This window comes from Chelonia mydas, chromosome 3 (genome assembly GCF_015237465.2).
Source record: "Chelonia mydas isolate rCheMyd1 chromosome 3, rCheMyd1.pri.v2, whole genome shotgun sequence".
Lineage (NCBI taxonomy): Eukaryota > Metazoa > Chordata > Testudines > Cheloniidae > Chelonia > Chelonia mydas.
Genome location: NC_057851.1, coordinates 16661025 through 16686595, shown reverse-complemented (window position 1 = coordinate 16686595; position 25571 = coordinate 16661025). Strand labels below are relative to the sequence as shown.

Genomic DNA, 25571 nt, shown 5'->3' with positions numbered 1-25571 from the left:
CTCTCATTCGAAAGAAAGAGTTAAACAGGAGCATATAAAAATAGCTGGCAGATCTGCAAATTCTTGTGCCGTTTATACTTGCAAAGTGCATCGTTTAGTCATTCCTCTGCTGGAGACTGCAAATACGATGGAGGGAAAAAGAGTGGGAATTTTAAATTAAGTCCTTAAACACTGGGTCATCTAAGGACTAGAAGTACAGTGAAGTGTGTCTTCAAATGATCTCTAAACAGTTGCCTGGTGGAGATAGCCTTTAAACTACAAGTAACACAAAACAGTACTGGAAATTTTGGGTATAAATCCCTTAAGATGGAGGCTTCCCTTCACTATGTTTTAGTATTTCCTTTATTAGCCACTGCTTAATTTAATAGAAGGTCGCTACAAAAAGAAGAAAAATACATATAAAAATTTGTTAATTATGGGTGAAATATATCATCTTTTCTATAATTATGATTCAAAGAAATTTTTTAAAAAATAACAAATCAATCCAATAACTAAGACATAACATAGTCATGTGCAAAGTAAAGTTCAGACCACAGCATTTCCTCTAACTACGCTCAAACCAAAGGCTGAAATAATTGGTATGGAGCTTTGGATAACAGGCCCAAATTGGAATCTGATGCACTGGTGAAAATAATGCAATAGTTTTATCACTGTTGGAAACCATAAACACCCAGATACTAGCTTCTGGCTACATATGGTCCTATGTCTTTTAAAGCTTTTAACAATATTTTGTTTAAAATGTAACACACTCCCATTCCCTCATTTTCTAATTCCCTCATGTCTTTTTATAATGAACTTTTTCGCACCAGATCATTTAAAATTTCTTGGGTAATTAAATTTACAAAAAGAAACGTATCAGCAATAATGATCTAGTATACACTTTAACAGGTCATTAATATATTTGTAGAACACTACAGTTAATCTTTTTTAAGAATCACATTGTATTAGATACACATACTGATGAATAGGTAGAACACAGACTTTCCTATCAGATTATTTATCAAAAGAGAGCAATTAGGAATGGTGCATTCCCATTGCAAAACCTGACAATTCGTAAGAAGTCTAACTGTCTATATAATGTAATATGAAAAAGATAATACAATAAAACCTTCATTGGACAGTGAGTATCTGCAGCAACAAACTAATCCTCATTACCTATAACAGGCAAATTATTCCATAGAATTGCACAGACATAGGTGGGGAACAATTTTTCTTCACATTTTAAACACTTTGAGGATCACTGTGAAAAATATCATTTTGTTCCAAAATCGAATGATCCATTAAACAATTCAGAGAGTAATTTACAAAGAAAGGGAAGGATACAAAATTTAAAATGGATGGTTGGCTGAAATACAATAAGCACATGACCACAGCATAGATGTGACCACAGCATAGAATTTCCATTGTGTTAAGGAGAAGAGCTATGAAAGCTGTATTACTAAATTAAACCTGGTGGTTTGGCAGAATCGTATTACCGAATCATGCAGGTTAACCTTAGGGTTACCAGGCATCCAGTTTTCGACTAGAATGCCGAGTAGAAAAGGGACCCTGGCAGCTCAGATCCGCACCGCTGACCGGGCTGTTAAAAGTCTTGTCAGCGGCGCAGCAGGGCTAAGGCAGGCTCCCTGCCTGCCCTGGCTCCATGCAGCTCCCGGAAGCGGCTGGCATGTCCCTGTGGCCCCTAGGCATACGGGCAATCAGGGAGACTCTGCACGCTGCCCCTACCCTGGGTGCTGACTCTGCAGCTCCCATTGGCTGGGAACCACAGCCAATGGGAGCTGCAGGAGTGGTGCCTGCAGGCACGGGCAGCGTGCAGAGCCCCCTGGCCTCTCTGCCTAGGAGCTGGACATGCTGGTCGCTTCTGGGAGCCACCTGAGGTAAGCACCATCCAGCAGGAGCCTGCACCCCAAGTCCCTTCCCACGCCCCAACCCCCTGCCCCAGCCCTGAGACCCCTTTCACACCTAAACTGCCTCCCAGAGCCCACAACCACTCCCATACCCCACCCTCCTGCCCCAGCCCAGAGCCCTCTCCTGCACCCCAAACACCCCATTCCCAGTCCCAGCCCAGAGCCTGCACCCCCATCTGAAGCCCTCACCCTCTCCTGCACCCCAATCCCCTGCCTCAGCTCTGAACCCCCCCCTTGTATTCAAACTCCCGCCCAGAGCCTGCACTCCAACTCCCTGGCCCAGCCGTGAGCCCCCTCCTGCACTCCATACTCCTCGGCCCCAGCCCAGAGCCGCCTCTTGCACCCCAAACCCCTCATTCCTGGTCCCACACCAGATCCCTCATCCCCAGCCGGAGCCCTCATCCGCCCTGCACTCCAACCCCCAGCCCCAGCCCTGAGACCTCTCCCACACCCCAAATCCCTCATTCCCAACCCCACCCCATAGCCTGTACCACCAGCCAGAGTCCTCCCCCTCCCCCACCCTAGCCTGGTGAAAATGGATGAGGGTGGGGAAGAGTGAGCAAGGCAGGGAAGAGGGGATGGAGTGAGCAGGGTGGGACCTCAGAGAAGGGGCAGGGCAGGGTAGGGTAGGAGTGTTCGTTTTTCTGCAATCAGAAAGTTGGCTACCCTAGTTAACCCGGGCACTGATGCAATTTCAGGACTCTTCTGAACCCAGGCCAAATAAATCACGGAATTGACTCATAGCTGACAGGTGTGTGTGTGTGTGTTTGTGTGTGTGTAGGTGAGTGAGTATGTGTGGGGGAGGAGGGCAGGGGTGTGTGTGTGTGTGTGTGTGTGTGTGTGTATGTGAGAGAGAGAGAGAGAGAGAGACAGAGAGAGTGCGGGGGGGGGGGGGGCGCAAATGAACACAAAGAAACTAAGTGTTTCTATCAAAATGGGAAGATAATTTTTTGGTGGATATTACCTTACCTGAAAAGAAAAAGCAGTATCTAGGTAATAAAGCTAATTGAATCTGTTAATGTATCAGTCCATTAACAAACAAGATACACATCAGTATTTTCTGGCTTTGCTTTATAAGCAAGTAAGTTTAAGCTGTTAGGATAGCAGAAGGATTTAAAAGCAAGCAGAAAAGTAAAGAATATTCATTCTGTTTTTGAAAAGTTTTATTTTTAAACAAAGATTTTCAGTTGAGTTCTAAAGAGATTATATATCCAAAAAGAAAGGGAAAACAGAGAAAAACCGTGAAATAATTAAAAGCAAAAGAGCCAAAGATTAGAAAATAACCTTAAGTAAGAGGAAGAGGTTGTTGAGACAGCTTAGCAGAGACAAAAGGCACTGAAGAACAGAATCATCCATATTCTCACACTGCAAGATAAGGCAGATAAAAAGCCAATTAAACTTTGTAATGATTTTAAAAAATATATTGTAGGGAAGACTATATTGTTGATGCAGTCACTGAACATAACTGAATTGCTCTCACTAACCAGCAAGCCATGCAGCACACATGTGATTCCAAATGCAAGCACCAATATTGTGGGTAATGTTTTCTTTATTAAAAAAACAAATGTTCTGAGAGTTTTTTCCCTTAAGCTCTCTTCAACAGATGCAATGTGGTCCTTCCTTTAGCCAGAAGGGAAATCATACAATTTATTCCTTTACCCAGAAGGGAAATCATACAATTTATTCTAAAATTCACATCAATGCCACTATGAATAAGCCAGCAAACAGAGCACAGCAACAACACCCTTGTCAGAAAGTTGCATGCATCTGTCTGATAAACTGACAATATATAAACCACACAGCCTCCTTCAATTACCCTCTGCACATTCTGTCTCCTAGTTAAAGGAATACAAGCATCCATGTCTATTGCCAAAAGTAAATATCCCATGTGCTGTGCTGGCAGATGTAGTATTTTCTTCCAATACAAATTAAACAATTAGGATACTCCATTTACAATCTGCAAAATGGTAGCCAAACAACCTTACTGCCATAGGGACAGAAACTGCAGGCGCTCAGCAACCTCAACCCAAGGTCCCTCTAAGTTCCCCAGAGTTCCACTCAGGACTCTGGCGGGGAGACGCGCACCTCCCCCGGCCCCAACCCATCCAGGCCAGACAGTACTGGGTTTATTCTGGCGGCAGGCCCACCCTCAGCAGGGACCCCACCGGCCCAGCCCGGTGCTCCACTTCACTTGTGCTGCAGCCCACCAGCAGCAGCGCTGGCTCTTCTCCTCTCAGCCCCTTCCCCGTGCTCCTCTAGGCCCGCCAGCCCAGGGCTTCTCCTCGCTCCCTCCCCACCCCCCAATCCCTCCTGCCTACTCACTCCTCTCAGCCATCTGGTAGAGGGCTCTTCTCTCTGCCCCTGCCCTCCATCACCCACAGGCAGCAGCCACCGGCTGCCTGCCAGTGACGGGGAAGATGGGGGGAGGGGGGATGAGATGAGCGGAAAGGAGCCCACAGCTGCTGCTGCTCCTCCGGGCCACCAGTGATGGACAGTCTGCCGCTTTGAGCCAGAAGCTGTGGACCACTAGCAGCCCAGACTGCGGACAGACCTGCCATGGCTGGGGGAGGGGCACCCCTCCCTCGGACCCAACCAAGCCTGTCTTGGACCTGCTGTGGCTGGGAGAGAGGTGCCCCACAGCTCGCCCCAACCCAGTCCAGCCCTGGAGCTGCCGTGGCAGGGAGAGGCGCCTCTCCCACCCAGCCCACGTGCTGCTATGGAGAGAGTGAGCTGGGGGGAGTTCTCGCTCCCCGCCATAGCCCCGGGGCATCCTGCACCCCAAACCCTTCATCCCCACCCCACCTCAGAGCCCACACCCCCAGCCGGAGACCTCACCTCACCCCCCCCCCCCCACACCCCAACACTCTGCCCCAGCCCTGAGCCCCTCCCTAGAGCCCACACCCCCAGCCAGTCACACATCACCTCCATATTGGTGCCAAAACAAAATTAATTCCGCACATGCGTGGGAAAAATTAAAAGGAACACTGCCCTCAACTCTCATTTACTTTATGTATTTTAGGACCTGTGTTGAGTAAGAGTGAACTATGAGCGTGCCTTTGAAAGGCATTGTAACATGATGAACGCAGAGGAGTGGTAAGCAAGGGAGAGGGGGTGTTAACATCTAATTATACATTTGACAGTTTTGAATTAGTTTCTAATTGCACATTTGCTAGAAGATGTTTGGCAATGCTTATTTTGATATTATAAAATAGGCACAGACTATCAGAAAAGACATGGCATAGGGGGACAGCAAATAAAAGTTTGGTGACTGGATGAGGAGGAAAACATTGCTTATTACTAAAGACAATATATTTGTAGAATGCATGTACCTTGAGCTGACTGTTAAAGGTATCCATTTCAGAGAGTTTGGAAGCAGTTTCCTTTTCTAGGGCATTTAATTGCTCCCGAAGTCTTTGGCATAATTTTTCCTTTTCTAGGAATTTCTTGTTCACTGAACTGATTCCTGTATCTGCATAGGAAAGATCATGTACTTTTACAATGATTTCTATTTGTATTACCATACTTTTCAATAACCACTTTTTTTAATTTACATTCACTCCCACTTGAGAAACGAATTGCTTATACCACTTCTTGTGGTACATTCTCATACAGCTTCTAGCACGATTGGGCCTTGATCCTTGATTGAGGCATACAGGCACTACCATAACTCATATAATAAAGTTCGTATGACATCTCCTCTTCATATTGTAGTAGTCTGATTAGATGCAACTCCTGAGGGCAGACACTTTGGCCCTCATTTGCCACTCACTTAACAGTAGTGTAAAACTTCCATAAATTCCTTTGATTTAAATGGAGTTACTCCTGATTTTACACGACTGTAAGCAAAAGGAAAATCTGGGCAGCAAAGACCATAATTCCTCCCTGTACTATAGTCTGTACTGTCTATGTTTAAAGTTGTAGCCTTCTTTTCTTATCAAAACATATTTCTCCCCACATTTGTTAGATATAGGAAATGGTAGAAAGTAGGGACAACAAACAGTTCTGAATATTTATTGGGACTTGCTGAATCTATGGTAACTATGAAGGAATGGTTAATAACAACACAGACAGTAGCCTTCCCAGTGAGTAAAGAAAAGCTAGTATACAGAGCAAAGAGTTTATTTGAAGACACTTACTAGGAGTGTTGTCCAGCTGCATGTGTTTTATTCTCTCATTTAATAACTGCTTTTCAGGAATTAAATGGACTAGTTTATTCTGATATTCCTATAGATATATAAGAAAGAGGTGCAATGTATTTTTAAGAAAGGTTAATATCTGTTTATATGGCACCAACCACAAACAAACAATTTTTTAATATCACATAAAGTAAGTAAACTGTATGATAATGCATTGGTACAATTTTTCCCATAATAGGGAAAAAACTTACTATTCTAGGATCACCATATATATATAAAAACTAAGTATTCTTCAACACACAAATTTAAAAGAGTTTAAATAACAAATGTAAAGCATATTAGCATAACATTTGTGTATTATGGTAGAACGTGAATTTCCAAAGAAATCCAAGCATTCTTTGAAACTAGCCATCAACTAATAGCTTCCAGTTTCTGATAAATAAAACAAAAACAAGTTATTATGTCATGTGCTTTACTTTAGCATACGGAATTTCTAATACTTGAAATCATTCATCAATTTTAACACCTTGCAAGGGATTTGCCCCAATAGTCAATTGCTAGAAATCAGTGTAGCTGCACCAGTGCTAACCCCATGTGTAGACAAGAGAAGGATCAATTCACAACGAAGAAATATCAATTATTACTAACTGCAACTGTGTGGTTTTGGAACAGGTGAGCTTAAATCTTTTTTAAAAAAGCGAGATGAAATAATGCAAAAGCAGTTTTACAATTTTTCACATTAATAGTCAAACCCTAGCATTTTAAAATTAACATCCCCCCTCACCGCCAAATTTTTATGAATCAATGAAAAATAGAGTTGATTTTTGAATTCCATCGATTAATTGTTGGAATGATTTGATGAACGTCAGCTCTTGCATCTTCCATACATGTTCCATCATGTTGCTTAATTCAGTGATCTGAAAACATTTGAGATATTGTAGACAGAGCGCTGCACAGGTCTAGTACCTTCACTGGAAAGGTGAGAGCAAGAAAACACCTGTGGGAGTTTTACTTCTTTTTAGAAATATCAAATGTAGATGAAGAGGTAGAAACCAGGTAGGAATCTTACTGAACCCCACAAAATATCTTCCTATATAATCACTGGTAAACTAGCACATGCTACTGAAATTACGGTCAAAACCTCACTTCTAGCCTTGTAAAATTAATATCAATGATCATGAATGTACGTATTGGTTTCCCTAATGCTATAAATAATTTTAATAGGCATTGTGGAACCACATTCACTGGCCATTTCTACTTAGTCTTCTTTTCTGCATCCTAACCATTCAATCCCTAGATGCTATTGCACAAATCTTTCCTATAAGGACACATTACTGATGCCACCACAACTGTTAAAGGGAAGTGAAAGAGATCTGTAGGTTTAACAGGAAATCACATACCTGAAGTTGTTGTTGTAGCTGTTTGATTTCTACAATTCCCAAATCACATTTTTTATCTAGAGCTTCCAGCTCACTTTTCTGAATTTGTTTTCTGCTTCGAACATCTTGCAGTCTGCCTGTGATCTGCTGATGTTTGTCACTCTACAGAAACCACATGTTGTAAAAAAACAAAACAACAAAAAAAGTTTTTCTATCAAACTTCTCTGAAAAGATCATTTCTGCCTAAAGGTACCTTAAGAACAATTCTTAGAAAAAACCCTGCTTTGATTGCTGAGCCAATACTAAGTTAATTTCCTGATCAAGAAAAAGTTGTACTTAGCACTTTAATGTGCATTTTAAGATTCTTGTACAGTTTTAAAATACTGTATATCACTCAAATATATTTAATATCATGTGTGCCTCACCAGGGCTTCTAATTCAAGATTAAGGCTCTTCTTTTTAGAGGTCAACTTGACAATTTCTTCTTGCTCCCTGTTTCTCTGATTAAGAAGATCTTGGCGTCGAATTCTCTCCCATTCCAGCCGTCGCTGGCGCTCGAGTTCCTGCTTTGCTGCCTGCAGATAACAAGTTATATCACTGTAAGCTTACAATACCCTTTAGAAACTCTAAAGCAAACTAGAAGTTTTACAGTGTTGATATCTACACATATTCTGTAGCTAAATTAAGCTAAAATTAAATATTTCCAGTTTAACAAAAAGCGAGTGTTTAATGTACAGACATATGAAAGCTATATATGTATTTTCATACTTAGCAATATCTATATAGTTTGCCATTTAATGAACAAAATCCACATAAAAACACCTTGAATCCTAAATGATATCATTAAAGGGGACACTACAAAGGCTGGCAGGTCTTAAATTAGACCTAGACCTTGCACGTTCAGGTTTGCTTACACTCTTGTGCAAAGTAATCTGCCATTCTGTTCTACTTGTGAGTAGCACAGCAGTAAAACATATAAGAATTCTGCTCTTAAAGCACAATCTTATATATTTCAAATATCATATATGATCACAAGAATGGAAGATCTTATCCTACATGGTTCTGAACATCTCAACTCCAACTGGAAGGGAAACTGCCAGAATAATCAACTGTGGAGAAAGATAACTGGGTATAATGTAATGTATAATTCAGATACAAATTTGGTTTCACTCTAATCGTCTTGCCTCTAACTGAGAACAGTGCTGGAAACTAATAATGACTCAGAAGGCCCTTAGCATGATTGGTCACAGAGTGGATGCAATTTTAAATGTGACTGTGGACAAACCAAGTAAACCCAGATTTGTTATAGGATCGAAAGTAAAATAATGTCAGTTTCAAGCTTCAGTCGAGCCTAGTTTTGGGTTACAGTTGTTGGGGTTTTTTTTGTTTAAAAAGAGAACTGTAAAAGAAAACATGGCCCAGAATACGAAAGAGTCTTGAGAACCTGAGTTTTATCCACTTTAGGGGTTATTTGTAACAATAGTAGGCACAACATTTCAGACAAAAATGATGGTGTCCCTCCAAAATGACTTGCAATAGTCACACAAGGAGTGCATGCCCAAGCCAAGTTTCAATGAATGCCTGGCTCCCAGTTCTATGCTCAAACTACTAGACCAAGACTGCTTGTCTAGAGGTAACGCAAGTTCAAAGGCACATAAAAATTACAAGTTCCCAAATGGACAAGGGAATAACTTTACCAACTGTGTTCACTGAGTGTGGGTATGTACTTTAAGGATTAAAATAAATAAAATTAAGGAAACAACCTCCCGCCGTTCTATTTCTTTTCTCCTCTCTTCCTCCCTTTGTCTTTCCAGCTCTCGTTGTTTCTCCAACTGCCTTTCCAGTTCAAGCTGCTTTTTCCGCTCCTGCTCCTGCAGCTCCCTCTCTCTTCGCTCCTGTTCTTCTCTTTCTTTCTGAGCCTTACGTTCCGCCTCTCTCTGCTGCTGCTCCAGTAGGACTTGACGCCGTTTCTCCAGTTCCACGTTTCCTTTCTCATAGTTTGCTTTTCTCTTGTCCTCAAATGTAACTAAAATAAGGCACAGAAGTTAGCACTGTTTTACACAGAACAATGGTTCAAAGCAGTTCCTCTCTTACACTGCTAATGCCTACCATGTTTTCTTATTGGCTAGCTCAAAACATCGCACCATGGATAATTTAAGCACCTTAAATCAAGAAGTTTTAAGTATCTATCCTCTTTTCACAAACACTGACATTCTTATCATTTTCACAGCTTGGCACAACAGCAAAATTTCATTACTTCTGACATCAAAAAGAAATGTTCTGTGGTAAAACTTTTTGACCTCACACAAAAAACAGTGGCTAGGTAGGATTGATGGTTTAAAGCAGAATACAATTTAACATTAATAGACATAAAATGATTCTATCTGTCCAGGACAAAAACAAATTTTTACAAGCTAATGGAGGGTTGCTTTCTTGGTCACTGACATTGGATAGGAAAATGGCAGAGTTACACAGCTCATCTTTTTAAACCATTCTTCACTGTACAGCACATATGTCAGCACAAATAAGGGGTTTTTCAAAAGGCGGGTTACCTTTAATTTTTCTTAGACCCAAACTGTTAAAACAGCAGCAAACCAACCATCATCAGGGTCAATAACTGCAACATGGAATTTTTTTAAAAAAAAAGTGTGGAGGGAATAGTTTAGGGGCCTCTGGGATTACCTTCCCAAAATGGAAATAAGCCTTGCCCATACTCGGCCACCAAGAGGGAGCCTCTATTACTCCCTCCTGGCAGCAGCAGTCAGACAAGAGAGTCTGATACTATGGGCCACGGTAAGCTACAAGTTGCTTGCAGATACTGTGACAAGATCAAGCTACCTCAGGTTCAAAATCCTGCACTAATATGGAGACAAGGCAAGCACCAGTAACTTTCAATTACATGGAATTTCATAGTGGTGTTCCTACGTTTCGACCATGAAGCTTTCCAAGACATTCATTAATAATAATGTCACTGATACGTCCTACACCTGAAAAACAGCCCCTCACCCTTACATTCATGATGTTTTCTTAACTGCCCTTAAATGACAGCATCAAGACAATCTTCCCTCTGTCCAAGGTAACAGGAATACAGCTCCTGAAATGGTAATGCTGTACTTCCTTACCCCCTTTTTAGTTTCTAAAAGATGCAATATTCTTCAATGAAAAGTGTAATACACTAACACAAAACTCAAAATCTCATTCTTACCTGGCTGTTTTTTCTGGGGCTCCTCTTCTTGTATTCGCTGGCAAGATGGCAGAGTTCCATTAACATTTTCAGCATATTTTCCACTTCTAGGAGAGAAGTTATTTTGGGGGGAGTTAAATTCAGGCTATTCAGTATTCTTTATATTACCTCTATTTATATAGATATATGTACCTCTATATTTAGGTCATGTCTCCCTGTCCTGAGCACTTTACCTGAAAGGAGGAGGTACCAATTCAGGAGGCAGGGTCAATGGCAGAGGCTGGCCAGCTTTGGCCATATCAGTTAGATGCATGGCTAACACAAACTCATCAGCTTTCAGCTGTCCATCTCCATCAACGTCAGATAGTGACCTACATAAAATGGGAGAATGTCTTTGTCAGTGCAACTGAAAATCACTTGGAAGGGATAACTGAAATGAGTTATTATAGAACAATTTCTTAAGGCATAGACCTTGTAGGGTGAACTGGTAAACAATCCCTCATCTTAGTAAAAACAATAGTGGATGAAAGAAAAGTTTATTTTATTTTACAGTTTAAATAACAATTGGCTTTTATACAGCATATATTGTCAAATGATTGCAAAGGCACTTGGCAAACATTAATTAGGTCAACATCACTATGCAGTATGTAAGTAAGTGGGGAAAACGAGGATGAGAAAGGCTAAAGTGCCTTGCCCAAGGTAACATGACAAGTGAACAGCAGAACTGGAAACAAAACCCTGTTCCATGCTCAAGCCACTCTCAAGATCACAACACCCATTTTACTCTGCCTCAGTTCTTTTCTCAGGATATAAAGCATTATCTAAATGTATGCCCTGATACTACAAAAGGGATCTTCATACAGGGCTCCTTCCTCCCTTGTGACCCCTAGCCTAGGATTCTTTCTCAACACCAGACAGTTCAGCTGATAATGCTGTGGGGCAAAGGTGAGCTGCTTCAGAGCTCCCTGCAGCTGGCAGGTGCAGAATCAAATACTCCCAGTCCCCATCATCCTGCTTTAATGGGTAGGCAGCATATACACTAGTATCACTGCCATACTCTTACATGAAACATTGCTGAAGAGTGAAGGAAAGGAACATGTGGCTGTCCACAGAGATGCAGGCAAGGAGCCTTCCTTAAAGAAGAGTGTAATGGGGCAGGCAGAAACAGTCCTGCAGAGCTGGCCACAAAGCGTTAATGGGGGGAAATCCAACAAAAATCAGAAACAAAGTTGATAAAAAGGTGATTTTTCTTCTTTTTACTGACCAGCTCCACCTATGGGCGATGTTAAAAATGATTCTCTCTTTAATACTAAAATAAAAGTTTGATAATTACTGACTTTGGGATAAATTGTGACATGGACTGTGTACTTGCGAATAGGACCTACTTGGATGCTACATGGCTACAGCTGCTCTGAATTCTCCACACCAAAGAGGAGGCTAATAGCACTTTCACTGCACCCCCATAATGCACCACACAACTGTGAGGTATACTACAATTTGCTGCTGATGCAGGCCAGAAGCAAATGACTACCTCCTGGACGAAGGAGAAGCAGAGAGGGAAGCTTCAGTGGATTGTCTAATGCTAATCTAATCCACAAAGCTTCTGTGGACTCCTGCGAGAAGGTGAAGTTTATATATCACCTCTTACTCACAGCTGTGTTGAAAGGCAAGATCCAGCCCAAAACGTACAGGAGTTCAAAGTCTTCAGAAGATTGTAATTGTTTCCACCACCATAACAACAAGCTTTAATCAACTGCAATGTACAACTATATGCGTACAGCTGTCACAAACCACTAATGGACTGAAGGAACACTTATGGTTCTTTTTTTTAATGTAAATTTAGGTTCAAATTTAAATTGACACGTTTTGAAAAAATCTCTGGGGTTTGTTTGTTTTGACATTCTAATGAGAACTTATTTTTTACCTGAAACTGTTGTTTTTCAACAAATAAACCCTCTTCTTCAGTGTTTACAATCCAAATAATGAAGCATTGAACCAGAAAGCAAAACTGACTTTGCTGATTTACATAGTCCAGTATAAATAATAAATGGCAAACTGGACATTTAAAACAGTGCAGTTTTAATAAATTATGAGCAAAATGGGTAAATAAAGTTTACTGGGTTTTATAGTGTATGATTTTTAAATGGACCTTATCCTTTAACACTTCTTGATGGCAGAGAGCAGATTACATTCCCTACCACAATTGTGTAAGCCTCTCATCAATCAGTGAGTAAACTTACCAAATGGTAGCCAGCTGAGTCTGAGAAAGGTTTGACTGCAGAAGGGCATTCCTTGCTTGAAATCCTTAGTGAAATACAGATTAAACTATTAAGAATTTTCATATATAAATCTATTTAGAACAAAAGACAGATATTATGTGATGTGTTGTAAACTGGGGCAACCCACATTTATTCTTAACTTTACTTCATCAGTTTGTGCTGATGGTTTATTAATGCTGGTAGTCCGTATACTGTATTATTTCTGTATACTGTTAAAAACACAAACCGCAGACACAATGATCACAAGTAGAGTAAACAAATATCGTTAGTGTCGTTGACCAACTTTTCTCATTCAGAAAATCCCATCACAGATGAACGTAACAGTTTATGGTGATCTTCACAGCTATATGTAGAATGTAGCTGACTATTTGCAAAGAGTTAGCACTGTTAATGTGGGGGCTACATTCCTTCCCCTGCTAACAAACTATACAGATTGCTAGGCAGAAACCTTCAGTCTATAGGAAAAATTATAGTAACCACTTAGCACTTTTCATGCTTAGATCCAAGTCTCTTACAAAAAGTGGAGAGGAGTTGTTCCCATTTTATAGACAGAGAAACTGAGACACAGTCAGATGAAGTGACTTGCTCAAGGTGACACAGCAAGTCAGTGGCAATGCCAAAAACTGAATCCCAGGTTTACTGACTTTTTGTCCTTCTGTATCCACTGGACCACAATAATCCTTTGGTGATCTACTAAATAGATATACTATAGAACTCCATTCTTTTAGTAACTTTGAGTGCAACTTTTCAATAGCATCAAAGTGATTCAGGAGCACAACTCCCATTGAAAGTAAATGGGAGTTGTACTCCTAAGTCATGTAGGCACATATGAAAAACTCATCCCTTAACATCTGTGGGAGTGAGGCACATTGCTTGTATTGTTTACAAACAAAACAAAGAAAATAAAAAGCATGCATTTGAGCAATTTCTCCTGTGTGTACACAGTACAGTACATGGCACAAAAAGCATTTTGCACGTGTCCTTTATTTCACAAAGTCATTTTTAAAATATATTCAGCCTTGGATGGGGTGCCTGCAGAGCCTTTGCTGTTGTAGTGAGTGTTAAAATGAATGAATCAAGAATCATACAATAATTTACTGCATGTTTTCACTACCTGCTCCCTTCTTTTCTCCCTGCCTCTAGCCCTCCCTTTCCCATAAGTGTATCCGGAATGAAACACTTAAGTCAAATTTTCAAACCCACAGTGTGTATGTGATTATAAATTTAAACAAGTTACTGCCGCTATTGCTAGGCTAGATTTTTAGGAAGGTAAGGTGGGGAGAGATTTATTTATTCCACAATACATATCATATGCGACCCGTTAGCTAGTGGGTTTTTTTTTTGGTTTTTTTTTTAATGTAATCACCCTTAGGGCACACTATTTTAAATTACAGTGGGGAAAAAGTGAAAAGACATGCTAGTCTGTAGAACCCAAGCAGTTTGAGAGATTTGTAAAACCTCAAACTCCGTAAGATCTGTTCCCCATTATTATTTTTCCAATAAGGACGGCAGGCTAAATGATATATAAATACTGGGATTATCCCTTAACGATTTTTTAAGTCCTTCAACACTGACTACCCTCCAGGTATTCACAAGTGTGGCTTTATTTAATAATAAATAGCATACTTTTGTTATTCAGTTACTTCTGCCTTTTGGTCCTTCAAAACACTAAAGTGAACACTAACCATGGCTGCAAATTTAGGTCATAAACAATGTTCCCTCTAATTTTTTATATCCATTTGTGGAGTGAACCTTATTATGTGCATCAATATGTAGGTGATGAGTGGCGGGGGTGGGGCCGAGGGGTTTGGAGTGTGGGAGGGGACTCAGGGCTGGGGCAGAGGGTTGGGGTGTGTGTGCGGGGTGAGGGCTCTGGCTGGGGGTGTTGGCTCTGGGGTGGGCAGGCATGAGAGATTTGGGGTACGGGAGGGGGCTCAAGGCTGGGGCAGAGGGTTGGGGTGCAAAGTGATGGCTCTGGGGTGGGCCGGGATGAGGGGTTTGGAGTGTGGGATGGGGGCTAAAGGGCTGGGGCACTATGGAAATAAGAACTGCTTGTTTCTCCATAATCCAGTGTGAAGACTAAGGCCTTGTCAACACTACACAGTTTGGTCAGCAAAAGGCAGCTTTTGCTGACAAAACAATGGAGGTGTACACACTACAAAGCTACTTTTGGTGACAAAATAAAACCACCTTGATGAGAGGCATAAAACTTTTTAAGGCAAAGTTAAAGTGTCAAGGCATCAATGTAGACGCTACCATTCGTTATGTTGACATAACTGGCCTCCCCCAGTGTCCCACAATGCCCACCATAACTGCTCTGCTCACTGTTTTGAACTCAGCTGCCCTGTAGGCATGCGCCCCCTCCCCTTTTAAAGCTCTGGAAAGCTTTGACTTTCCTCAGCGTGGAGAGCTCACAACACTGCTGAGGAGGCTGTGGGAGAACTTGGAGGGAATCACGGAACCATTAATGTGGAATCGGCAGGCAGGCAGAGAGGGCAGCTGCTGTGGGGGAGAGACTGCTGTGCTGTGCAGAGCCAGGGGTGCGGTTCCTCTCCCCCAGGATTGGTTGCTCAGGGTACTGTCTGACCTTAAAGAAACTGCATGTCTGAATTTAAAGAGACACACTTCCCCAACACACACAGTGTTTCTGTCTCTCCCCCACCCCTTCCCTACATACTCCCTGTCACACTCTCTCCCTTTTCTTCCCCCCACATACACTTCAGTTGAAAAGCAGCTGGCAATCTAGTAGGATGCCCATGGAACAATGGGATTGAGAAACCTGCATCATGTGACACTGTACCTGCCTCATGAGGCATTGCAAACCCTTCCCAAAGGACCCTGCAGCCAGTTGCACAGTGGGATAGCTACCCACAGTGCACTGCTCTCTGTGTCAATGCAAGAGCTGCTAGAGTGAATGTGCTCTGCTGACACAAGGGGCTAGTGTGGACATGCAACAGCAGTTTAATTAAAGCGACATAACTTTTGTCGACAAAACTCTGTAGTGTAGACAAGTCCTAATGCAAAGATGCATTTTAGTTTCTCTGCAATCTCATCCTCTGTTCTTGCCCTTGACATCCTAGAGGTCTGTTAAACACACCCACAGGTTTCTTGCTTCATGTGTCTTTTCTTATTCTAAATCAGTATTTTTTTTTAATGTCCTCATTTGGGAATTTTTTGCCTTCAAATTTCTTCTTAGCCCTCATTCTCTAACTTATATTTGCCCTCCAAACTTTGTATTGCATACTTTATTAGCATCAATTGGGTTTCAGGTGCATTATGGGATTTTTTTAAAGATTTGTTTTTTGCCTCAAATACATTCTTATACCTAGCTGTTTAGTCATATTCTGCCCCCAACCTGACCCTTCTCAGCTTTTTTGTTTCCTTATGAATACTTCTGTGACTCCAATATACTTTTTTACTGAATGTTCTTCACCAAGATTCTATGAATTCTAAAATATCTTTTGCTTTCATATCCAATATAAATTTATACTAGCATTCATCTATACACCCTGTCCTTTTATTATTACAGAATGAATCAGCAAAAGGTAGCGTTGTAGATATGCTGACCCAGGATGCAAGAGAGACAAGGTGCGTAAGGTAATATCCTTTATTGGAACAACTTCTGTTGGTGATCTGTGGAGCTCAAAAGCTTGTCTCTTTCAACCAAAGAAGTTGATCCAATAGAGGAGATTATCTCACCCACCTTGTCTCTCAGTAAAAGGTATACAGGCTGAGCTCTACTCAATGCAATGGAGCAAGGTAATCAGTACATTGTTGCCAACAGTTTCAGCCCATTTTCTTCTTTGTTAGGCGTATTCTTCCTTATAACGAAGATTGCAGTATAGCTTTAATTCTTGATTAACGGAAGCACAGATGCAAGGTGAAGCAAAAACTGAATTGGACTGAAAACTGCTACACAGAAGAGCTGTTGGTTAAATGACAGGTCCCATCTTTTCTGTACCATTAAAGGAGTTTAAAGGGTTTAGAAGCCATCTAAACCAGTGCTACTCAAAGTGGTGGTCTGCGGACCAGCCATCAGCTGCTGGCCTGCGCGCACACTGGAAAAAAAAATCGCCGGTCCCCCATATCAAATAGCTTGAGAAGCACTGATCTAAACCACAAAAGAGTGCTTAATATATAGGCTGTAGCATGTCTGATAGACTTTTAGGGAGGACTGCTAAAAGTCTAAAAGAGAAGTATTATTTATTCATCCCCCAACAGATACACTTTTACCACCTACCAACCCCCCTAAAAACAACAACAAAAAGCCTTTCACGTCAAAGAGATGTTAACACAATTCTGCCCTTTAAACATTTGCTCTTGGCTCATTGTATGAACTTGTATTCAAGAACAAGATTAGGTTTGCAATACTACATTTGATGGTCTTGGTGTCATTTGAAATGTTGTTAAACAAAGTTTTAGTTGACTGGGGGAGTTTTGAAAAATATCCCCCAAAACAAGATAAGGCCACCTGGGTAGGAGACTCTGAAGCACAAACTTTGAAACCAGCGAAGTTCAAATTTAGTGCAGACCTGCAGGACATACCCAAACTTTCGTTTACAGATTAGTAAAGTGAGATTGTCTTGTGTAGCATAATATAGGAATTCTTTAAATTTAACACACACATAAAAGCTGAACAACAAGTTATCCCATATAGTGACACTTTTATAAGCCAGTTTTGTGTCTCGGTAAGACTCAGACCTAAAGATTAGAAAAACGTACGGTTACTTAGGATAAAATCCAGGCTCCACTGAAGTCAGTTGTAAAATTCAGATTAACTTCAAAGGATTTCATCATTAATCTTTTCAGTTCTAATAATTAGAAAACTCTTTTTTTTTTTTTTTTCAGTCCAAATGCTGTACTCACCTGATAGGTATCCACTCATGCCTTTATCAAGACTATTAAATTTCTGCCTGTATTTTAATCTGGAGGCCTGAGGAACTGCCCAGTCTGAGGATCCAGTCTTAGGTGAATTCCCAGTTAGTGAAGTGGTGGAGGAAGAATTTGAACTGCAATATAAATGTTAAAAAGACAAAAATACATCATTCTAAATTCCATTGTTGAATAAACAAGCTTTAGATAGTATGCTCCCTAGAACAGGGGCTGTCTCCCCCTGTTGGTTTGTGCAGCACTTAGCACAATGAGGCCCCAATCCTCTCTCTGCTCTCTATCATAACAGAAACATTATAGAATTTTAAAACCCTGTTTTTCATCTCTACTATCCAACTAAAAAAGAGGAATTACATGCTTACTACATGCAGCACAGAGTGTTTATTTATAGTACTGAAATGAAAAATTTAACATACTGAAACACAGTTTTTGCATTCAAGTACTATGTCTACAAAACATGTTGAAGAACTTGTACGGAGTAGTATTTAAGAAAAATATGGGGAAAAAAATCAAGACATATTAATAAAAATCCAGTAGTTGTGGAAGGCAGGGGGAACACATCCCAAGACCTGTAAAAGCCTACAGCAGGACACTGAGGGCCAAGGACAATGACCGAGTAGCAAATTTAAGTGAAGACATGAATTAAATCAAAAAATGAAACCATGAATGTATGAAAAATTCAACCAGTGAACTGACTCACCCACAAAACAAAACATCTGCAGCTTCTAAAGTCACTCCTTGCTGCCAATACCCTAAACCAAAAAGCCTCACCTAAACTATACTTTTTCCCCCTAAAATTTTGCACTGCTGCTACCACTGGTTCAGAGTCATTGGAGGTAGCAAGAATGAGAGTGCTGATTTATACTAAACCTTTCCAACACTACATTGCATAAACCTGCTCTGAATGTTAGCCAACATCATGATTATAACATCATTAGATGCCTGGAGCCCTGTCTACAGCAGTACTACAGTGGAGCTATCTGTCTGTAGCAATAGTGAGGAACTCTAGCGGAGAAAAGATAATATAGACACAGCCAAAGAGACCAAACTTTTATTTTAAACACTTTTGGCACAAACAAATAAGGAAGGTGATCACAAAGATTTATGATCTCCATTACTTGCAAAATGACCTCAGAGATAAACGTTTGCAATAGATAATCTTTTAGACAACTTTTATATACATAACTTCCTCAGAAAAGAACATGTTGCAATATTAACATAGCTTCCATAACACCTAATCCTTGGACTGTATGTTTTGCCTCTGTTTATTTAACACTGTTTCATTCCATTCTTTCTGAACCTCCCTCCCACTTTATGTTTATTACATTTACTGACAATGTTATTCAACTGCTCATATCCAAACACAAATTAATCTCTTGTTGCAGTTATCGCCTAGATCTGTATCAATGTTCAGAAATATCGTATATATGCCATTCACACATCTCCTTATTTTTCTGCTTGTAAATATGAACTATTATATTGCAATTTTTTAAAAAGGCATGTGTTACTAAAGTCTAAGACATGACATTTTAAGTCTTAAGTGTCATACCTACTAGATCCTAAATCGATCAGAGACTGTGCCTTCTGTATATTAGTACCACCAAACCCTCCTGCCATGGGACTGAAAGAACCAGGATGAGGCAATGCTGAAACAAAAAGGAAAAATAAATGGATACAAGTTAATAATCTACACTAAGAATTAGATTAGTGTATCCAGAATTGAGTATCTTACTGTGTTGTACTTACTTGAAGAGAAAGACATAGGTAAAGGCTGAAGGAGACTGGATGTTCCATTTGGCAATGATGATGTACTGATAGAAGGCATCAGGGGAGTAGAGATAATCAAGGGAGGAATCGAAGTCACTGCGGTCAATGATGACATGGGAGCTAAAGGTGTGATTGTAGGCACAGATGTTGGCATGGACAGATTTGGCATACTACCCATTCCTAAAGGAGAAATGAAATAACTATTATTAAACATTTAATGCTGCAGCATCATCCAAAGGCCTCAACTAAGAATGGATCCATTGTGCCTGGTAAATGCAATACAAACTCAATGTAGGAGACAGTCAACGTGCAGAGATGCCTATACTCTAAAATGTACATTTACATTCAATTATAAGATCTATTTTTCTCCACTTTGAACAGCTCTAATTCAAACTTTCCAGCCACAGAGTATGCTGCATGCAGAAGAAAGCACAAATGAAGAAACAAACAACATGTGCTCAAAATATATTTAGCTAATGTTTCCAATACCCACCCTATAATGATTTCTCTAAAAGCCTCTTACTTCTAGCCCCTCAGGGATATAAAGTAACAGACTTTAAAGTTGTGACAATTTATGTATAGAAAAGCTGTCACTGTTGCAGGACTGAATCCTGCTTGTCCTGAGCCTCTGTCCACAGTATTCTTGGAGGAGAAATTCCACATTTGGTGAAAACAAGGAAACGTCTCTAGCTAATGGATTTTTTTTTTTCCACATGAAGCTGTTGGAAGTTACTCAGGGCACTGGCATCATTTATTTAATGAATACTGGGGAAAATGGATCGACGGGCAGAATGCTGGGTGAGGTGGTAAACAATGCATGATATTTTTTGCATCGCTCTGCAATTCATCACATGGCTATCAACGCTACATATTTACAAGTGTCTATACTTGTGAAAATATACGTACACACACACTTTAGAGCTAGTCAAATAATTAAGAACAGTTGTGGAATAGATACATGTATACACATACTTTTATAATCTGTATACATACCTGGATGCATAGGATATATTTGTAGTCTAGCAGACATTATTTGGTTTATAAATGCTTCACAATATACAACATCATGCATACACAGAATCCCAGAATACACTAAGAGAGATTAAATCATAAGCTAAAGAGAAAATAAATGTTGAAGTAGAGCTGATTGAGTACTATTAATTGAATCATTTGATGAACTTCAAAAATGTTTCAAATAAAACTATTCCTTGAGAGATTTTAAATATTTGCCTAGCTTTAGTTTTAAAGCATAATTCGAAAAGAGCAGAAGTTAGCATCTTTGAGAGAGAAGGAAAAAGAGTTCTAGGTCAAGGGGACAGCCTGTAGGTCACACATAAGAACAGTTTTCATGCATTTTACAAGCCAAAAGTGTAATGATTTAGTCAGGTACTCCTGTGTGAATTACATTGTAGGCAGCTAATAAGCAACAAACAGCCAAAATTAAAGGATAATTCTTTAACAGCTTCAGAGAAATTTTTTTGCAAAGCTCTTTAGATCAGGGTATCCCTTTTGCAATCATTGTTTCTTTAGTCAAATGATCTCATCTGTTAGATATAAATATGAATGTACCCTCAATACTTTTTTTTGTTTTTTGGTGACTCTCTCAACACCAGTAAATGTATTAAACATTCATAAGTACCAAAGCGAGCAGAAATTAACGGAGAGAATACGGGAGGTTGCTTCATGATAGGTGGGAGGACTACAGGCAAGTGTTGACCTTGTAATTTTAGCTTGATGAGTTTCATAGCTATGGAGAATTCCTGCTGATCCATCTTCCCGTCTTTGTTCAGGTCTGCAAGAGCCCTTAAAAAAAACAGGGGGGAAGGAAACATTAATTTTCTCACTCAAAACTCAGTGCTTATATAATTTCATTTATTGCCTTATTATTCTATTTCCTTGCTATCTTTTGTAGTTTAACCTGATATTGATTTTACAGAAAGTTATGAATGACCTTCCACAATGTGAAAACCCTTAGAACAGAGGTGGCCAACCTGTGACTCCAGAGCCACATGCGGCTCTTCAGAAGTTAATATGTGGCTCCTTGTATAGTCACAGACTCTGAGGCTCGAGCTACAGGTGCCAACTTTCCAATGTGCCGGGAGGTGCTCACTGCTCAAACCCCTGGCTCTGCCACAGGCCCTGCCACCACTCCACTCCTTCCCAGGCCCTCCCCTGAGCCTGCCATGCCCTCGCTCCTCCCCCCACCCTCCCCCCCCCCCCCCGCCAGCTTCCTGCATGCCACAAAACAGCTGATTGGGAGGGAGGGAGAGGCGCTGATTGGCGGGGCTGCCGGTGGGTGGGAAGCGCTAGGAGCCGGGGGGAGCTGATGGGGAGCTGCTCATGTATTACTGTGGCTCTTTGGCAAATTCTGGTTCCTTCTCAGGCTCAGGTTGGCCACCCCTGCCTTAGAAAATTGTAGGTCTTGACTTTTTTGCGCAGAGCACAGTTGTTTTTGTTTACATATGCTAATACAGACCATCTGGCATCTTCTTATGTGACTCAATTTTTAAAAGTATCATACATTAAACACTCAGTGCCCAGGAAACTAGCAGACTGTTTGGCTCAGTAGTACCTTCATGCCCTGTGTGCAACATTTATTGCATCAATTATGGCTCAGCACTAGACAAATAGATCACATTAAATGACGATTAAATGAAGAGATTAATTCAAAAGACTAAAACATGGCACTTATTAAAAATTCTTAATATAGTTACATAGTATACCCACATACTTATGGATCACTATGTAGAATTCAATTACTATGTGAATTTTATTTTTCAATTTTAACACACACATACATCTCTCGTGGCACCTTCCCAAACTGAATATTATAAACAGTGAATAAATACAACGGACAGCTCATGCACTGTGAGAATATTCCCAAAAACTTCCACTTTCCTTGGAAGACTACTTCATAGAATCTAATAAATTTTACTGTCAGAAACTTTTCCGGATACTTAACAAATTTCCCTTTTCTTAATTTCATTTCATTGCTCCTAGTTCCCATATATCCCAATATATCATGAAAAAGAATTCCTATACTTTTTTTGTATTTACACCCTTTACATATGTGTAAATGTATCTTATTCACTTACATATCTCATTCATCATCTGCCAAGATAGATAGATATTATATATTATATACATACATACAGACACACACACACACACATATATACACACACCCTAAAGTTTCCTCACGAGTCAGTTCCACTACACCCTTAATTACTTTACAGGTCTCTTTTCTAAACTTCCTTTAGTGTGTCTGCATATTTCCGGCAATGAAATGCCCGGGACAAAACGCAATATTCTGCTGTGCACTCAGAAATCACAAAGAGGGATTATTACCTCCCTATTTCATGAGCTGATGTCTCTTCCTATGTGGACTAAAACTGCAGTGGCTTTTTTCAGTTGCTATCTTACATTATAGTAACTCTGCCATAGCCAATCCCAGGCCTGGTTGAAAAAGGAGAAGGGCTGGCGTCAGGTTCGAAGCTGGTCGTAAAAATTTACCATAAGCTAACACTGTAAGTCCCCAAATGAATGAAAATGAGGGACTGCAGATTCAGATGATTTGGTCATGTCAAGCACAGTCCTGACAACTATGTAGATAAGAGAGTCCAACAGATCAAGATTAAAGGAAACAGAGATGCCAACTCAAGAAGAAGTGGTGGGATGTTATAAAGAAAGACACGTTAGCACCTGGTATAATATACAGCACTGAACAGAGCACTTTGGAGGAGAGGACTTGGAGAGCAGACCCTATTCGATGGAATTAATGCAAGGAAGATGATGATGTTACATAATAATATTAAATGCAATTTACTATCTATAACCCAAGCATACAACTTTAGGATTTATGTCTTCCCAGGTTTCTCCCTGTTGTTTGGGCTATTTTCCATCCCAATTTATTAGCAAGCATTTTTCCCCCAAGCTCAGTCTCATTTTATTATTTCTTGTCCATATTTCAAACCTCCCTAGTGACTCTACTGGTGTTTCAAATACTATACAGTTTAGTATCAACCAGGAAATTCATTAACCTATTGTTTCTCTTTTTTTCCATGTTATTTAAAATGTTATGTAAGGCCTAACAATGAACTTTGCAGCACTCCACCAGATGTCTCCCCTAATTTGACATCCTGCTGTTTATCATTACCCTTTGTTTGCAATACTAAAGCCAGTTTTTAATCCTTGTGACAGTGCTCATGGTCGACCAATTTGAATTTTGTGAGTAGGATCAAATGCTTGATTAGAAAAGCAAATATGGCCACTATCCTGTAATCAGATCTGCTCAGACAGACCTATTCACCCAAGCAGAGCCACAATGAGTCTTAATTGCAGGATCAGGGCCTAAAAGTGTACATGTACTGTAATCCCTTAAACCACTAATTATGTAAGAAATGCAGTCAAGGCTGTCTGTCACTATTTGTTTTTTATACCTCCACATTCCTTTTTATTCAAGTTCCATTACAGTTTAATTTCTTCCACTATTATAACAGAGATTGAAGCTTAAATATAATGACAAGTATATATTGAAATAAGTGAGTCCAGGCACCATTCTTGTTTGACTCTTTTATATAATGTAGTTGGAAAGTGGTCTTTCAATTGGCAACATAAAACAAACAAAAATCTATACAAGTGAGCCAAGAATCTCCAATCATATATTAATTAAATTTGTTTTTAAAAGCCTTACCATATTTCAGCTAGGACTGATGATGGTAGTCCTGACTGCAAGAAAAAGGTACGTGCTTGATCACCTGTGATAAAAGAAGAAAAAAACAAGTCTTGTATTAATACTTTACAATAAAGTCGCAGATATTTATTAAAGCCAGAACTTTCAAAAGAGCTCAGCATGTTGGGTGCTGAGCTCTTTTGAAAATTTAGAACTATGTAACAAGCTCATGGTGATGGCAGTTTGCATGTACTAATGGACTTTGTAATCTTGGCTCCAAGAAGTGGGTAAAATGAGTTGTAAATAGCTGTTTTATACGTCACAAATCAACAGCAGCCAAGAGTTTACAATGATACAATGTAAACGATGGAATATTCAATCTCAGCCACGTTGACTGCTTTTTTTGTTGGTGGTGGCAGTGAGGGGGAGAACAGTATATATTTTTTATTTCAGTCTAATTTGGTCCTCTACTATCTCTTCCATCTCTGGATAAAACTTTAAAAATAAACCCCATTCTGTACATAACACACAATTCCAGACAGACTTTTATTACTCAATATTTCCAGGAAGGGATATGATTTTTTATGCAAATCCACACCAAGTTTCACACTCAGTATGGATCACACTGTTAAATACATGCACAGTAAAACAAAAAAAATTTGTGTATGCACATTAGTCAGTTTTCAAGATTTAGCATTCGTGTTTATGCAGGAAAAAATAATCTTACATTCACAATGCGCCTTTTATCTCAAAGTATGTTACAAACACGTAAGTGATCCTTCACCACTGAATTCCAGCCTTCTCTGGGATGGAACACAGCAGATTTTTAACAATGAACAGCACCACTACCCAACATTTTAGGAGAAGAAAATGTTCAATGCAACTGAAAATGCCAGAAGAACACAGGTAGGCAGAATGCAACTACTCAAATTGGAATTGGGGAAGGCACAGACGTTAATACTCAGCTACTTGTGATAAATTCCATAGGCTCTTTAATGAACACAAGTTGTCAGGACCTTAATTTTACATCTCATATGAAAGCATTAAAACTCCAGCAACACAGTGTCCCTCAACACCATTCAGAGGGAAGACTGCTACTTCCTCTATCACCAATGTCATTTGCTGCAGCAACTTCAAAAAATTTTCCTTGGCAGCCTACCATCCAAGCACTGACCTGGCCTAACTCTACTTAGCTTATGGAACTGGAAGGGATGACATCAAAAGGTGGTTGGCTGCATTAGTGCAGAGGTTAATAAGAAGGATATCCCCTTTTGCAGAGACATTCTATGCCAGATTTCAGATGAAACAAAGTTTATAAGCCTGTGACTGAAAGAGTTTATAATACAAACTTATGCTT

The 25571-nt window shown here is 40.0% G+C and overlaps 1 protein-coding gene across 12 annotated transcripts in view; it reads right to left on the bottom strand.

Moving 5' to 3' along the window:
• The window catches only part of ITSN2 (intersectin 2), a 125751-nt gene that overhangs the window by 62257 nt on the left and 37923 nt on the right, over positions 1-25571 (bottom strand). For 5 of the 12 annotated variants that reach the window (XM_043542189.1, XM_037893958.2, XM_043542184.1 and 2 more), the window contains 13 exons: positions 24236-24299; positions 21182-21345; positions 19522-19722; positions 19325-19421; positions 17752-17894; positions 12847-12910; positions 10840-10977; positions 10628-10713; positions 9186-9448; positions 7848-7997; positions 7444-7584; positions 6044-6131; positions 5237-5376 (listed from right to left, as the gene is read on the bottom strand). In XM_043542189.1, coding sequence (XP_043398124.1) covers positions 5237-5376; positions 6044-6131; positions 7444-7584; positions 7848-7997; positions 9186-9448; positions 10628-10713; positions 10840-10977; positions 12847-12910; positions 17752-17894; positions 19325-19421; positions 19522-19722; positions 21182-21345; positions 24236-24299 — 1739 coding nt within the window. Of the gene's footprint in view, positions 1-3191; positions 3273-5236; positions 5377-6043; positions 6132-7443; positions 7585-7847; positions 7998-9185; positions 9449-10627; positions 10714-10839; positions 10978-12846; positions 12911-17751; positions 17895-19324; positions 19422-19521; positions 19723-21181; positions 21346-24235; positions 24300-25571 lie in introns of all 12 variants that reach the window. The other 7 variants (XM_037893956.2, XM_037893959.2, XM_037893957.2 and 4 more) reach the window with 3 other exon arrangements.